Source organism: Dipodomys merriami, unplaced genomic scaffold (assembly GCF_024711535.1).
Source record: "Dipodomys merriami isolate MVZ:Mamm:240054 unplaced genomic scaffold, mDipMer1.0.p SCAF_81, whole genome shotgun sequence".
In the NCBI taxonomy this organism is placed as follows: domain Eukaryota; kingdom Metazoa; phylum Chordata; class Mammalia; order Rodentia; family Heteromyidae; genus Dipodomys; species Dipodomys merriami.
Window position 1 is genome coordinate 464,592 of NW_027206413.1, and position 17,406 is coordinate 481,997.

The 17,406-nt window shown below is 47.4% G+C and overlaps 1 protein-coding gene across 8 annotated transcripts in view; it reads right to left on the reverse strand.

Moving 5' to 3' along the window:
- The window catches only part of LOC138819690 (dynamin-3), a 421,025-nt gene that overhangs the window by 265,642 nt on the left and 137,977 nt on the right, over positions 1–17,406 (reverse strand). For all 8 annotated transcript variants that reach the window (XR_011369577.1, XM_070011194.1, XM_070011192.1 and 5 more), the window contains exons 11-12: positions 10,200–10,286; positions 4,053–4,123 (exon numbers count right to left, since the gene is read on the reverse strand). Coding sequence is in view for 7 of the 8 variants with exons in the window: in XM_070011194.1 (XP_069867295.1) it covers positions 4,053–4,123; positions 10,200–10,286 (158 nt within the window). In the remaining variant the exon portion in view is untranslated. The remainder of the gene's footprint in view (positions 1–4,052; positions 4,124–10,199; positions 10,287–17,406) is intronic.

The window sequence follows — 17,406 nt, forward strand, 5'->3', positions numbered from 1 at the left end:
ACAAAACCTATCATCTTTGGAAACAGTATGAGCAACTAGAATATTCCAGTGGCAATCTTATTTAGGTTGCTATGCATTTCCTTACAAAGTAAAATAGTACATCTAGGCAACATTCTTGGGTCTGTATGTGTGTGCAGGAAGGAAGAGGGGGAGGAGGAGGGGAAGAAGAAAGAGGAGAAAACTAGAGAGACAGCAGACTCCCTTCCACACACGACAGTACAGTATCCTAACGAGCTTCCATACAACGACTGTCTTCTGAAAATATCAACAGGCACTATGTGTTTCATTTGATACACCACACACACACACACACACACACACACACACACACACACACACACACACACACACACACACACACACAGAGAGAGAGAGAGAAAGGCTAAAATGCCCTGCCAAAATCCTGGGAAAAGAAGCAAACTGCTAACTACAGACCAGTCCTTTAACAGAAAGCTTAGCAAGATGAGAGGTAAGAATTGCTGGATTTCTAGAACAGAGTTAACAATTCTTTTTCTCCCAAATATCATGGGGGCAGTTAAAGGAAGCACAGGAAAACATATCAGAAAGCCATGTTTGAAAGTATTACATTTTTTTTAAAATCGATGTGCCTTTGAAAACCTAGTAAACTTAGTTTCTGAAGTAGAAAATAGTGAAATTTATTTATGGGGGGATAAAATCTAGCCCATCAAAAGAGAAAAAAGGAAAGAAAGTGATGGAGAAAGAGAGGAGGGGAAGGAAGGGAAAAGAGGGAAGGAAATAAGGGAGGGAGGGAGAGAAGGAACGAAGGAAGGAAGGAAGGAAGAGAGGGAGGGAGGGAGGGAGGGAAGGAAAGAGGGAGGGAGGGAAGGACAGAAGGGAGGAGAGAAGGAAGGAGAGAAAGAAGGAGGGAAGAGAGGAAGGAAGGAAGGAAGGAAGGAAGGAAGGAAGGAAGGAAGGAAGGAAGGAAGGAAGGGAGGGAGGGAGGCAGGGAGGGAAAGAGGGAGGGAGGGAGGCAGGGAGGCAGGGAGGGAAAGAGGGAGGGAGAGAGGGAGGGAGGGAAAGAGGGAGGGAGGGAGAGAGGGAAGAACAGAAGGGAGGAGAGAAGGAAGGAGCGAAGAGAGGAAGGAAGGAAGGAAGGAAAGAAGGAAGGAAGGAAGGAGGGAGGGAGGGAGGGAGGGAGGAAGGAAGGAAGGAAGAGAGGGAGGGAGGGAGGAAAGGAAAGAGGGAGGGAGGGAGGGAAGGACAGAAGGGAGGAGAGAAGGAAGGAGAGAAAGAAGGAGCGAAGAGAGGAAGGAAGGAAGGAAGGAAGAGAGGGAGGGAAAGAGGGAAAGAGGGAGGGAGAGAGGGAAGGAGGGAGAGAGGGAGGGAGGGAGGGAGGGAAAGACAGAAGGGAGGAGAGAAGGAAGGAGCGAAGAGAGGAAGGAAGGAAGGAAGGAAGGAAGGAAGGAAGGAAGGAAGGAAGGAAGGAAGGAAGGAGGGAGGGAGGGAGGGAGGGAGGGAGGAAGGAAGGAAGAGAGGGAGGGAGGGAGGGAGGGAGGGAGAGAGGGAGGGAGGAAGGAAGGAAGGAAGAGAGGGAGGGAGGGAGGGAGGGAGGGAGAGAGGAGGGACAGAGAGAGGGAGAGATCAAGGAAAAAGAATTTTGGGGGGGAGGGGCGGTTGTGGGGCCTGAACTCTGGGCCTGAGCACTGTCCCTCAGCTCTTCAGCTCAAGGCTAGCGCTCTACCACTTGAGCCACAGCGCCACTTCCAGCTTTTTTCTTATGTAGTGCTGAGGAATGAAACCCAGGGCCTCATGCATGCAAGGCAAGCGCTCTACCATTGAGCCACTTTCCCAGTCCCAGGAAAAAGAATATTTTTAAAGGGTAAGATTAAAAGCAGGATACTGGTTAGACTCGTGGCACATTTTCCAAAGGGAGGAGACGCCTGCTCCACCGACCCCCTCAAACTCAACAAGGCAGCCAGCAACATCCCTGTAACTTTAAAGACTTTGCGTCACGCTTGCAACTACATCGGCCCTTTTTAGGAAAAACCTGATATTTGTAAGCCAGAAGGAAAACACCGTGAAGGGCAGTCAGTACTCCTACCATTTCAAATGGTAAGCATGGAGGCAGTGTGGCCCAGGCTACGTGGAGCTCACTGACCACTGGAAGATCTGAAAGAAAATCTCAGATCTTTCTAGACGTAGTGTCTGTGGTCTGTGAAATTTTATGAAGGAGAATGGGCAATCCAAACGGCAAGCGCCACGGGGGCTGGGAGAGAGGGCAGGTGCACGTGAGCACAGTCGTGGAGACTGAGGCAGGGCAGGTGCACGTGAGCACAGTCGTGGAGACTGAGGCAGGGCAGGTGTACGTGAGCACAGTCGTGGAGACTGAGGCAGGGCAGGTGCACGTGAGCACAGTCGTGGAGACTGAGGCAGGGCAGGTGCACGTGAGCACAGTCGTGGAGACTGAGGCAGGGCAGGTGCACGTGAGCACAGTCGTGGAGACTGAGGCAGGGCAGGTGCACGTGAGCACAGTCGTGGAGACTGAGGCAGGGCAGGTGTACGTGAGCACAGTCGTGGAGACTGAGGCAGGGCAGGTGCACGTGAGCACAGTCGTGGAGACTGAGGCAGGGCAGGTGCACGTGAAGCACCTGTGTAGCAGAAACCTGGCTGGAGTAGGCAGCTTGGTAAAAGGACAATTAGACAAGAGAAAAATATTCACCACTATTTGCTAACACGTTTACTAATAATACGCGAGAGAAAGCTAAGCTACCCCTTGACAGAAGTAGACACTGAATGCCAAATATACTGACGCCATCTAGAGACTAGAGAATGAGATGGTTTTCTGTTAGGTAAATGGGACACTCTCCCCGACCAGAAAGGTCTAGAAACTTCTCAGGCTACCATTTTGTTTACATCGCTGTGGTCTACAGACCTGTATCTTCTAAGTTAGGATGTAATAAAAACCAATTCTTTTGACAATCTGTTTGTTGTGCCTTATTTTTTAATTGTCCCTACTCTTAAATATAGAGTTCAAGTAAAACTCCTAGGCTCATTTTTTATCTTTAATATAAAGTGGTCTGCACTTGAAGATTAAACTACTTGCACTCATTTTAAGAGTTAGAAATGAGATTTTTTTTAATATAACAAGAACTAGTTCTGACAACCAGCCAGGAGTTCAGTGTCTTACAAACATCACATGATCAAATAATTGGCCAAAATTAACTAGCTATAATGTCTATGTGCTAATTACTGTGAGGAATAGCAATAGAGAGATGTATATATAAATTACATGAAAAAGAGAAATTTTTACTAAAAAATGTTCATCCTAACAGATTATATCTGAGTCTAGTTAGGATCTTTTAAGGCCTCTATGTTCCGATTTAAGAAAGTCTAATTGACTTAGAACTTGTAGATTGTACTTAATATTTCAAATTAATGTGAGGAATTCTTCCTTAAAATGTTTTTCTTTTTTAAAACTTATTATCTTTAGGTAGTTGTGCAGAGGACTTGCCACTTAACAAAGCAGTTTATGAGTTTATCTTTTTTTTTTTTTTTATCAGTTGTGGGTCTTGAACTCTGGGCCTGGGCTGTCCCTCAGCTCTTCAGCTCAAGGCAAGCGCTCTACCACTTGAGCCACAACGCCACTCCCGGTTTTCTGAGTGGTTTATTGGAGACAAGAGTCTCACAGACTTTCCTGCCTAGAGTGGCAGGATCTCAGTCTCCTGAGTAGCTAGGATTATAGGCATGAGCCACCACACCCGGCTATATGAGTTTATCTTAATCAAGGTCACCCTTTCCCACGTTCTCACCCACCCAACACTTTTTAAGGTGCATCTATTCTCCTTATTGATGGGAGTGCAAGTAAACTTTGGGTCATATAACAATAGTGAGCATCTACAGCACATGGGACCTTGAGTGCTGCATAATAAAGCCAATATAGAGCTTTATCAAGAGGACAGTGACTGACCAAGGCTATGGCGGACAGACGCTGTTCTGTCCAAAGGTGGCAGAGTGCAGTAGAAATTCACAGCGCGTGTGCTAGACAAACCAGCGAGAGGATGCACGTGGCATCACGTGTTCCCCATGCTTACTTTGCAAAGCCAATGAAGTCTTCGTGGTTGGTGTTGATGTAGGAGACTTGAATGTCAATCAACAGCAGCACCTAGAAATCAAACAAACAGAAACACTGCTGTGACAATTCATCTTAAAATTTTCCAGACGTTCATTTCAGTACTTGCCTACGAATTATCAGCATTTAATTTCTAGAGTGGTCTCCTGATGAGAACACAGTCACATAACTTTTGTCTGAGTCAGCAGGGAGATAAGTGTGAGGACTCTGCTAACAGAGCCTAGAATGACGCTAATCCCCTAAAATGTAGCCATGATGTCCAGACGAAGGCCACGCATGTGTCTGGTGTGTGAGCTCTTGTTTTCCTCTCCTTTCTCCTTCTCTTTAAGCTCACTCTAGGTAACCAGGAGAAGCTCCTCATCAACCAACTCAGAAACTCTGTCTGTGAATAAATGTGGAGCCTCCTTCACGTCAGCAGCCTCATTATCAAACCAAAACAGTAACCACACTGGGCAGGTGGCGCAAACCACCGAAGAAACAAAGGCAGTAGATTGAGAGTTTGAGATCAGCCTAGACACACAGCAAGCACCAGACTAGCCTTGGCAAGGAAGGCCTGACTTTATTTAACAGGAGACAGCAGCTACGTCCCCTCCTTCGCACCGGTGTCAGCACTCGCTGTCCTCCGCCACCTTCCGCTGGAACCCTTAGCAGTACTCCGAGCAGACAGGTGATGGTTACGTTTACACATCTGGTACAGAGACCATCACTGTGTCCCAGGCCCCACACCAGGGCCTGCGGGAACAACAGGGGACCGCAACAACCCAGAAACTGTAAGAAAGGGTTTCTTTTCAGAGATCTTCAAAACATAGCTCCTCTTCCTGCTTTTACTCAGATAGCTCGCTTTTCCTAGCATGCTAGGACTTGTTGACAGGGAAAAACATAGAAGAATGGCGTCTAAACGCCTCCAGGATGCCACCCTTTGGCTCTGTTCGGTGAGCTTGCAATGACGATGATGAGCACTTTGGGTTGTTGGGATCCACAGGTTTGTGGTGAGGAGGAGACCGCTCTGCACAAACACTGTGGCCACTCCAGACGGCCCAGGCTGGGGCTGCGCCGCACACACTCCATTCCACTTCTCACAGGCTTTCCCACGTTCGCTCAACACATACCACCTTCTCAACAAACCCCAAGTCTTGCTTTATCCCTTGAACACATTTTGTACCTATGTTTTGCTTAGGAAAATTATCTTCACTTTTGCCCTACTTTTTGTAAAGCACATTTTCACAAAATTACAGGCAGAGAGACATCCCCGGAGCCCAGGATGACTGACACACAGCCATGGAGCCCAGGATGACTGACACACGGCCGTGGAGCCCAGGATGACTGACACACGGCCGTGGAGCCCAGGATGACGGACACACGGCCTGGAGCCCAGGATGACTGACACACGGCCGTGGAGCCCAGGATGACGGACACACGGCCTGGAGCCCAGGATGACGGACACACGGCCGTGGAGCCCAGGATGACGGACACATGGCCTGGAGCCCAGGATGACGGACACACGGCCTGGAGCCCAGGATGACGGACACACGGCCGCGAGCACAGGGCCGCCCACTCTGCTGAGCTGCCGCGCCTGAGCAGCCGCTGGAAGTCCTGGGCTTGTCAGAGCCTCATCCAACAGACGGGGGCCGACCGTGCTTTGCCGTTGTGGGGTGGAAAACACTCCAAGCAACAGGCAGAGGCAGTGACTTCTGATAGGACTGTAACAACTCAGGAAAGAGTAAGAACTGGCCAGTGGAGTTGCATAAGATTAAAATGCTTCTGCACAGCACAGAGGGGGAAATGAGCAAACCTTCAGAATGGGGGAAAGTATCTGTGCCACCGATTCCTCTGATTCCTCTGATAAGGAATTCGTACTGAGCATAAATAAAGAGCTGGAAAAACCCGACACCTAAAGAACAAATAATCCAGTCAATAAAGGGACAAATGAATTGAACAGGCCGCTCTCATCTCCAATGGCTAACGTCACGTGATGTGTACTTTCATCAGAGTCACGACAGGAAGAGCTCTCTCTCTGACGTGCTCATCCCACACTTCCCAGCGGCGCTTCCTCGGGAAAACTATCACCAATCACCCTTCCTCCCACCCACGGCCAGGGTTGTGCTGTGACTCTGTCTCCAGAACATAGCACATGTATTATACTCTAAGTTTTATGTTGTTGTTGTTGTTTTGGTGTTTCCCAGAAATGTAGTTAATACTTCTCTAACTTTCTGTTCGTTATTTTCTTCCCTCTAGGACTGCAAGACAAGAGCAGGCAGGAACAGTGCGACTCTTAGTCCCCATTTTATTTCCAGACCCCAGCACATTACACATAATAGGTGCTCAATAAATGCCTCTGGCTCTATGTTGTATCTGCCAAGCTTCAGCAACAGTTTGTTTTAAAGGCATCCATTTATTCCCATGTAACTAGTATGTGGCCACTAGTTATTAACTCATATCCGCTATCTCCTGCTATGGGACTCTGAGGTCTCACGGCCATATCAGGCATTATCTGACCGGTTCCTGCTGAGAGTTACAACAGAACTTTCCCTAAAATCCCTGAATCCACTCCCACTGCTAAAAATAAAGGCAAGATTCGGGGACTGCTGGATCAGTAAGTCCATACTTTTGTCATATTACTGGATATAATTTTAGCTCTTGGAGAAAACTGAAGAGTTGGGAGGAATAATTATCATTAGCTCGGTTATAATGTTGTCTCTCCTCTCCCAACAATAAAATAAGATTCTGGTAAATATTATGTTCACTAAACTATTTGGCCAGGATTTTATACACTGTAATATTTAAATACCAATAAGTTACCGCCAACGTAAGGAAGATGTGTCTACATAATTCTCAACACCACCAACCAAAGGTTGTCACAAGAAACTTGGCCACTCACACACAATAACTTGGACTGGAGGGTAGGAAAACAGGGAAAGAACACATAAAAAGTGATGGCTGTTTTCATTCATATTCCTGGAAACTGGGAGTCTGTGTGCACCCTAGGAAAGGGGCCAGGTCACATGTGCAGCTAAGAACGAAAACACTATTTTTCCCCTCTCATTTCTCACTTTCTCAGAGTTTCTCCCTGTGATTTCAGGCACAGTTACTGGAGATTTAATTGAAAACCAGTAAAGCTCCTCCTGATAGCAGTAATCACCCTCAACATCAACTACTTCAACATGCAGCTCCATGTATGGAAACGAGAAGAAGGCTCGGTGCACATAGATGCTCCAAACCCTTCTAAGAAAAACAACTCACAGGCGTGTGATTTCCTATGTTGAACTTTGAAGGATCTGCCAGTTTCCTGAGAAGTAGCTAATAATTTGTCTTTTGTTTTCTTTAAAAAGTGGGGGGGGGGCTGTAAGAATGCCTCAAAGGGATTCGGAGTTCATAGAAGCAGTAGGAAGCAGATCTGTCTGAGCAGATGCTCCACAAGTACACACAGCCCAGAGTCCAGAACTCAAATGGGAGAGCTACCCAGAGTGACATGCTTCTGGAGGCAGCTGATGGCTGTCAGAGCACACAGGGCTTCACTCCGATTCCCTTTCAACAACTGTCCCGTTCCTAGTCCCTGGATGGGAGGATGGATTCATTAACACACCGTAGTCACAGATGGAAGACAGTCTCCCCAGAATAAGGCAGCCCTTCCTCATATGTGCATGAATCATACCATTTTGAAGGACACCACCAAATACAATGGAAATTAATTAAGAACCGTGATCTATACTTAAATTGCTTCATTTCCTCTTCACAAAATGACTATGTGTTAACTACCCTCACTATTCTAAGGATGAAGGGTGAGAACGGGAGAACTAAACATTAACTGGTAGAGCTGGACTCAAAGGCAAGCTCTCTGAATTCCAAGGCCACCGTGTGAGCAATGCCGCCAGTCCCCTCCCCCGCCCCCCCCCCCCCCCCCCCGCGACCACAGCCATCCTGGCTTGTAAGAACCGTGGCTGCCTCCGAGTAACCCTGAGTGGTTCTCCACCCCTGCATATTTTCCCAGCGTACTGCGGACAGACAAAAGCAGGAGAGTGTATGTGATTTAGGACTTGACCTGGAGCCCAGGAATGGGCCTGGCTCTTAGCCTGAGAATAACTACCAAATCCCAGCTTGAAGGAAATCACTTTCATCCTAATCACTCTGCAAGACCCCACTGTCTATTTGAAATCACAAGAAGTCACCATAACCATACTGCTGCTAGCCACCAATAAATTGTGCTCTGAGACTGAGTTACTTCAGACGGCACTGTACATCTGCATTTGTCATTTTAGTAAAGACAAAACCTCTGAAACACGGAGCACGAAGAAGTCAACCGATTTAGGGATAGTCAAATAATAATCATACGACTTCCTCAATATTAATTTTACATAGCATCCCTAAGAGCTAAATCGTTCCTATCGTCATTTGCTTATTAAACATAGCTGCTTTACTCAAGGTCAAGGATGCAGTTTATCTTTAAGAACCTGGGTTTTATGGTCCAGCAATGTGAGGCATGGGAAGACCACTTGTTTGGGTTCTGTATCCTGCGCAGGCTTGCTGTCACTGCACGGGTATGTATGTTCTTCTCTCCTGAGTCTGCTTCTCTACTTCCAGTTAGCTATGGGAGTGTGCATGGTAGAGAAGTGAGTATTACCGACGCGATGATCAGAAGAGGAAGCGAGAGCCCTGCGGCTCACGCCGCGCAGCGGTGGCCACCGGGCGGCGTTCCATCCGCAGGCCTCCGCGTCCTCTCCGCCTCGAGAACTCGTGGACTGTCTCTGTGTGCGCATCCCTCTTTCCATCATGGGTTTCTTTTCCTTTCTTGATGGTTTTGCCTCCTGCTCTTTCGCTCCCTCCCTCCTCTCAGCTCCTCTGAGATTCACGGAAGCTTGAAAAACTACCTCATGGAGGCCTTTAGAGACATAGAGACCAACATCCCAACACTTGTACAGCAGAAACCAGTCCAAGGCCGCGAGCGAGCGGCACCAGGGCAGCTGCGGCTCTGTGGAGTCCAGGCCGCTGGCCCCGCGGCCCCACCAGCACCACATGAGCAGCTATGCTGCCAAAGGGAGGAGGATCCGAAGGCCTCGCCACGGAGGAAAGACCGCTTGAATACAGCAGTATTTTTTACACAGTCCTTCATGTTTTCAGTGAATTAGCCTCACTTAAAAATCATGTGTCCATGGGGCTGGGAAGGTGGCTCAGTGGTAGAGCGCTTGCCTTGCATGCATGAGGCCCTGGGTTCGATTCCTCAGCACCACATAAGCAAAAAGAAAAAAAAAGCCAGAAGTGGCGCTGTGGCTCAAGTGGTAGAGCGCTAGCCTTGAGCTGAAGAGCTGAGGGACAGCGCCCAGGCCCAGAGTTCAGGCCCCACGACCGGACCCAAAAAAAAAAAAAAAATCATGTGTCCAGAACATAAAAGCTTAGAAGACAATTTCATAGCTACTCCTTGCAAATGACATACACTTAAAAATAGAAATGTCTAAGAGATCACTTCTTGAATGCGGTTTTCAATCAGGGCTTCTATGGATATGCTGACAGAAAGCTGTTCCTGTCGCGTTGACTTGTTTTGTGTAACATTTTGGCTCCTGCGCGCGCTGGTTCAGAGCTGGTTCGGAGCTGGGAGCCACGGGGCCAGGAGGTGGTGGCTCACGCCTCTTACCCTAGCTACTTGGGCGGCTGGGCCCTGTAATGTCGGTATTCCAAGCCAGCCCAGCCAGAACAGTCTGTAAGACCCCAGCTCCAAAATAAGCAAAAAGAAGCCGGGCTGGAGGAATGGCTCAAATGGGATAGTGCCATCGGAGCCAGCCGAAGCACAAGGCCATGAATGCAAACCCTGGGGCCATTAAAACATCATTACAAGCTCATATAAATGCTAAGCTTGCTGCATGTGATTTTCATGGAAGGTGGAAGAAAAAAGTAGTAGAAATCCTACTATTGCATTCAAATTTCACTCTTCTAAATGTTCCTTTTTTTTTTTTTTTTTTTTACATTTTGGCCTGGACAAAATATTAGAATAGTTACACTGTCTATAATTCGTGTCGAAGTAAGCAGAAATAACTGCACCTATCGTTTTCCAGGCGTGGAGACCCGCGGTGCGTGGGAACCCCCTCCCACAGAGCCTGCCGCCAGGGAGCCAGCTTACCTGTTCTTTTGTCTTCCCTTCACGATCGCGAATGTGGTTAGCCACAATTCTTTCTGTTTCCTCACAAAGTCTGGGGAAGTTTTCCAGCTGTCAAGAAAACAGGTCTGAATGTTAGCACAGCCCTTGGAACACTAGGCTGTAAACAGGTCTGAATGTTAGCACAGCCCTTGGAACACTAGGCTGTAAACAGGTCTGAATGTTAGCACAGCCCTTGGAACACTAGGCTGTAAACAAAAAAGAAGCAGAGACACATTGTGATGTGTTACGGAAGACACTCGCTACAACTCTAAAACAGTGGCACAGCAGGTTGAATTCCTGTAACGAACAAGAGGGTGAGGGAACAGAATGCCCAAGCCACCATCTGCTGGCAGCCCCACCTCAAAACCGGCAGAGCCAAGCCCTGGACGCAGAGCGGGAACCGAGACGCTGTCCAGACCTGCTCTGCAGAGCTGGTACCTGAAATCCCAGGGGGACACAGCTGGAGAAGAGGGTGAGGAGGAGCGACTCGCAGACGGGTACTGCCGAGCCCCTTTCAACGTTCTTAACAATCCCAAGAAAGCCACCTAATTATGCCCTGTCTGGGGAAGAGCGAAGCACAAACAGCGTCATAAACAGTGCGCCCATGGCTTCGACTCGGAGCCTGCAGCCTCACACCCTTCGAGCAGGATCCATCCCATGAACCACAAAGAGACCACCTGAACTTTTAAACAGATTGCAAGGCACGTAGTTTTGTAAAGCTCTAGAAATAATGCACGCCACTTGCGTGCCCACCTAGACCATGCAGCCAACAGCTCCGAACGCGACTTGCCAAACTGAGTCCATTAATGACAACTGTCTTCAGTCTCCGACAAAGGAGCAGGCCGATGTGAGGGTCGGATCAAAACGCCCAGTGCAGCTGTGCGGAGGGGGCACCTTGCCGAGGATGAACCCTCGGGGACACGGCGCGGTGAGAGGAGGAGAGTCAGGTCAGTGCCGGCCGGGATGGGGGAGGACGGGCTGAAGCCAAGCAGGGGTGTGAACAGAGGAAAGGCCGGTCAGTCCTGCAGGCCTGGACAAATAATTCAGGTGGAAACTGATCAAGACTTCGGCCAGGACGGCCAAAGTAGAACAGTAGAAATGGAAACAATAGAGACCTCCATGGCTTGTTCCAGGCCAACGGTTACAAATTATGATAGGAAAGCCATTCCACCACATGAGAGTAATGCTTGTGTCTCAGTAAATAGGCAGATAGTGTGGTTTCATTCATATATGGTCAATAAACACAAGGAAAACAGGAAAGTGGGAAAGTAATCAAAATAATGGAGCTTGTAGGGAAATTGCTCCAATTATTTTTATAAAATGACAGGTCAAAGAAGACTGAGACTAGTTTAAACTTGCTGAAGGAATGTCAATGAGAACAATCTTTCTAGAAAGCAATTTGACAATCTGTAGCAAGAATCTCGAAAGTCCACACATGTGCACACATGCACATATTTCAACCTAATTACTCTGCAAAATGATCAATGATAAAGCATTGATCACAGCAACAATGACTGTAAGGTACCTAAGTATCCAATGATGTGAATAAATGAAAGTAGATCGACCCACCTATGACATGCCAAGGAGTCATTTCAAATCACATTTTCAAATATGATCAAATAAGATGGAAACGTGTCCATAATGCAATCCAGAAAGAAAGAAAAATCACGCTATTAAAGATGAAACTGAACACAAGCATACATCACACATACTACAGTCTCCTGCGACGCTGTAGCGTAAGGAAGGCCCTCCCGGGTAGAACTACAGCCTGACTCCCCCACACTCGCAGGAAGCGGGAAAAGCGCCCGGCTGAGAGGCAGCTGCTCTAGAACAGAATGACCAAACACAAGATCGGGGTGTGTGCGTGGCGCCTCTGCAGCCAGCTCTGGGCCCTCCCTGAGGAGCGGACGCGGCTCGCGTGCAAGCCGTTTCCACAAACCACGCGCGGTGTGCGTGGAGCCTGCACGGGCGAGTCCAGCGCCTCAGAGGCCCACTTGACACTCAGAACACTCAGAGAGGAGGAGGGTTGGCGGAGGCCGCAGGGCCCGGCGTGCACGCCCGCGCCACACTGGCGGTGATCTGGCCGCCCGCTCGAGCCCCGTGTGCGCTTCTCTGCACTCACGCCAGGCTGGGACTCGGGACACGCGGTCAGCGGTCACACGCACGTGGCGGACGGAGACGAGGGGCGTGCGCAGGGCGGTGGGCTGCGAAGGAGGGAGGGATGCTTCCGGAACGTTCGGGGAACACACGACAGCATGGGGTGGTTTGTAAAACCACCAAACAGCGGCAATGTAAATGTTTGTGCAGCTGAGAGACCCCGGGCCAGCACGCGACCACCATTAAGTCAGGGGAAGGCCAAGATGACGGGGTCCCAGCAAACAGTCATCCAAAAATGCCTCCCATCTGCCGTCCTTGGCGAGAGGACCAGGAGAGAGAGAGTGTGTGTGTGTGTGTGTGTGTGTGTGTAAGGAGAGTGTGTGTGAGTGTGCGTGTGTGAGTGTGTGCAAGTGAGTGTGTGTGTGTAAGGAGAGTGTGTGCGTGTGTGAGTGAGTGAGTGTGTGCGAGTGAGTGTGTGAGTGTGCGTGTGTAAGGAGAGTGTGTGCGTGTGTGAGTGAGTGTGTGCGAGTGAGTGTGTGAGTGTGCATGTGTGTAAGGAGAGTGTGTGCGTGTGTGAGTGTGTGTGATTGTGTGTGTCTGTGTGTGTGAGTGTGTGTCTGTGCGTGTGTGAGTGTGTGCAAGTGAGTGTGTGGGTGTGCATGTGTAAGGAGAGTGTGTGTGTGTGAGTGAGTGAGTGAGTGTGTGCGAGTGAGTGTGTGAGTGTGCATGTGTGTAAGGAGAGTGTGTGCGTGTGTGTGATTGTGTGTCTGTGTGTGAGTGTGTGTCTGTGTGTGTGTGAGTGTGTGTGATTGTGTGAGGGTGTGTGAGTGTCTGTGTGTGTCTGTGTGAGTGTGAGAGTTGTGTGTGTATCTGTGTGTGTGTGTGAGTGTGTGTGTATTTCCACGCTCCTTGGAAGGAAATCCGCCATAGCCCCTCACTGAAGCTAGGCTGGGGTTCCCAGCTATTCCGGAGACTGAGAGCTGAGGATCAAGGTCCAGAGCCAACCAAGGCAGGAAATCACTCCCCTGAGACTTTTCTTTCCAATCAATCAGTAAAAGGCCAAATGTGGTTGTGTGTCTCAAGTGGAAGAGCACCAGCACCAGCCTTGAGTAGAAAAGCTAAAGGAGACTAAGACCCTGAGTTCAAGCCCTAGTACGAGAGAGAGAGAGAGAGAGAGAGAGAGAGAGAGAGAGAGAGAGAGAGAGAGAGAGAGGAGGGGGGAGGGAGGGGGGAGAGAGGGGGGGAAGGAACCATACCACGGAGAAGTAGAAAGAAGGCCATTAAAGACACGCAGCAGCATAAACGTGGGTGTTACTGAAAGATGGTCTCACAATAGGTATCTGCTAGCTGGCTGATCTGGGTTATGAGAACAGAAAACTCAAAAATGTTGGCTTTAATGATGGTTCTCAAAAGCGAAGCCCAGTTCTTCCTAGACACATCCAGGAAGAAGAGAAGACGGTGCCACTGCAGTTCAGCGTTACTCCTGCTAAAGCCTCAGCACCGCCCTCCCCCCCCCCCCCCCCCACGAGCCCGCTTAGCTCATGCCGAGCCACACTGCCCAGTCTCTGTGGCCTTCTGCTTGTTTGCTTAGTTCAACCTCTCATCTCTCTTCTCTGGTCCAAATTTAAGGTTCAATTGACGTTCTTCAATCATTTAAATCTATAATTCACTTTTATTCTGGGCATTGAATTAAAAGCCTATGAAGTTATTTTTGTTATAAACACTGATTTATGTCAGGACTGGAGTGATTTTACATATGCTGCATTTGTTTCCATGCTGTTTTCTTAAGGGTAGTTACCCACTGCTTTGAAAACAAGCATGAGAGAAATCCACTTCTCAACAATATACCTTACTTGGTTGAGGTCTCAATCATAGACATACTTCAAGTACTAGAAAAACTTTATACATGTGTATCCTGCTTTCATAACAACCGTTACATAATGCTGGGTGCCAGTGGCTCACACCTGTAATCCTAGCTACTCAGGAGGCTGAAATCTGAGGATCATGGCTCAAAGCCAGCTCAGGCAAGAAAGTCCATGAGACTCTTATCTCCAATTAACTACCAGAAGACCGGAAGTGGTGCTGTGGCTCAAGTGGTACAGTGCTTGAGCTAAAGAGCTGAGAGACAGCACTCAGGCCCAGAGTTCAAGCCCCATGACCAAAAAAAAAAAAGAACAGTTATATAAAACTCTATGATTATAGCAATGTGGTTTGAGAGGAGATTTTGCTAAGTTATCAAAATTCTAATCATGACTGCCTAAATAATGTTGATCTAAAAGACAGCATCATTTAAACCGCTACTATTTAAATATATGATGAATTGATTCATATAAGACCAAGGAACTATGGCTTTTCTATTGGTTATAATAATTTTCTATTTCTTAATTCACGTATTAGTCAACTGCCCTCAGCCAGTTCTGTGCTCAGTTCTGTCATTGTACCTGTTCTGTGCTCGGTTCTGTCATTGTACCTGTTCTGTGCTCGGTTCTGTCATTGTACCTGTTCTGTGTTCGGTTCTGTCATTGTACCTGTCATTGTACCTGTTCTGTGTTCAGTTCTGTCATTGTACCTGTTCTGTGCTCGGTTCTGTCATTGTACCTGTTCTGTGCTCGGTTCTGTCATTGTACCTGTTCTGTGCTCAGTTCTGTCATTGTACCTGTTCTGTGTTCAGTTCTGTCATTGTACCTGTTCTGTGCTCGGTTCTGTCATTGTATCTGTTCTGTGTTCGGTTCTGTCATTGTATCTGTTCTGTGCTCAGTTCTGCCATTGTACCTGTTCTGTGTTCGGTTCTGTCATTGTACGTGTTCTGTGTTCGGTTCTGTCATTGTACCTGTTCTGTGTTCGGTTCTGTCATTGTACCTGTTCTGTGCTCGGTTCTGTCATTGTACCTGTTCTGTGCTCGGTTCTGTCATTGTACCTGTTCTGTGTTCGGTTCTGTCATTGTACCTGTTCTGTGTTCGGTTCTGTCATTGTATCTGTTCTGTGCTCGGTTCTGTCATTGTACCTGTTCTGTGCTCGGTTCTGTCATTGTACCTGTTCTGTGTTCGGTTCTGTCATTGTACCTGTCATTGTACCTGTTCTGTGTTCAGTTCTGTCATTGTACCTGTTCTGTGTTCGGTTCTGTCATTGTACCTGTTCTGTGTTCGGTTCTGTCATTGTACCTGTTCTGTGTTCGGTTCTGTCATTGTACCTGTTCTGTGTTCGGTTCTGTCATTGTACCTGTTCTGTGTTCGGTTCTGTCATTGTACCTGTTCTGTGTTCGGTTCTGCCATTGTACCTGTTCTGTGTTCGGTTCTGTCATTGTACCTGTTCTGTGTTCGGTTCTGTCATTGTACCTGTCATTGTACCTGTTCTGTGTTCAGTTCTGTCATTGTACCTGTTCTGTGTTCAGTTCTGTCATTGTACCTGTTCTGTGCTCGGTTCTGTCATTGTACCTGTTCTGTGCTCGGTTCTGTCATTGTACCTGTTCTGTGCTCAGTTCTGTCATTGTACCTGTTCTGTGCTCAGTTCTGTCATTGTACCTGTTCTGTGCTCGGTTCTGTCATTGTACCTGTTCTGTGCTCAGTTCTGTCATTGTACCTGTTCTGTGCTTGGTTCTGTCATTGTACCTGTTCTGTGCTTGGTTCTGTCATTGTACGTGTTCTGTGCTCGATTCTGTCATTGTACCTGTTCTGTGTTCAGTTCTGCCATTGTACCTGTTCTGTGTTCGGTTCTGTCATTGTACCTGTTCTGTGCTCGGTTCTGTCATTGTACCTGTTCTGTGCTCGGTTCTGTCATTGTACCTGTTCTGTGTTCGGTTCTTTCATTGTACCTGTTCTGTGCTCGGTTCTTTCATTGTACCTGTTCTGTGCTCAGTTCTGTCATTGTACCTGTTATTTAAAACTTTATCATCTTGAGTGGTAGGCTCACAGAAATATTCCTTAGAAAAATACACACACACACACACACACACACACACACACACGTACACACATGTACACATATACACACACAAATGGCTTCACTAACCATCAAAAGACCTCTCACAGGCTCTCATGATTGAGCTCCTGCTGCCCAGCAAGCATGAATTCAAACCTAATACTTCCAAGAGAAAAGTCCCTTTAGGGTTTAATGCTTGCAGGATAGTGACATTATCAGTCAGAGCTGCACATCTGTTAAGTGGTAAATTTCCTGGGCCCAGGTTCTTATTCAAATTATTTGACTATTCCTAAACAATGAAGATGCAATGGTAAAATGATACAGTGTATTTGACGCTCAAACTCGAAACCTGAAATATTAAATTCTAAGGGAAACTTTAATGACCTATGCCTGAGCGAAAGCAACATTACAATTTTTAAAAACTAGAAAACACACTTTAATTATGTGTATTTTTAAGTGTTATTTACGGTAGTATATAATTATTTTGGTGAGACCTCAATATAAAATTTTATCATGGGCCATATTTTTCTCTAGACAGAAAAAAATGACTTAAAAGACATTTCTATTCAATAAAAACTACACACTTATAAAATTGACTAAATATTAATTGGATCCTAAGGGCCTGGATATTAGGTTTCCCAGGCAAGCTTTTTTGGTTTCGGTTCCTTAAGCAACACTCAGGTCATTAGGTAACTGTCTGTTATACCAACATCACTGGAGAAAAAAACAACACACAGAAAAGAGAAAAACACCTCCCATTCACAAGACCAAATGGCTTCTTGATAGAGGCCTGTTTTTCCCAAAAAGCTATAAACCTTCCACTGTTGGCCACGTGTTAGAAACTCGCTTGCAATAATGAGTATACTGTTCACAAATGCATTCACAACATTGATTCTCTTTTTTGTGAATTAACCAACATCCCCACCCTCAGAGTAATCCCTAGTAATCCTTTGCGGAGAAGCAGACCTGTGGGGACAACACAGTTGCTATGAAAAGGGAAATGAGATGTATCCACATCCCGTGTTCACAGAGGTGAGGGACAAGGGGGAGTCTTGGTAGACAGCCATCGGAAACGGTGAGGTTCTCCACCCGAGAGAAAGAAACAGTGTTCTCACCTTCTCTGAACGGGCAAATCTCAAACCTCTAAGCCTCAAATATTCTCTACAGCTGGTGG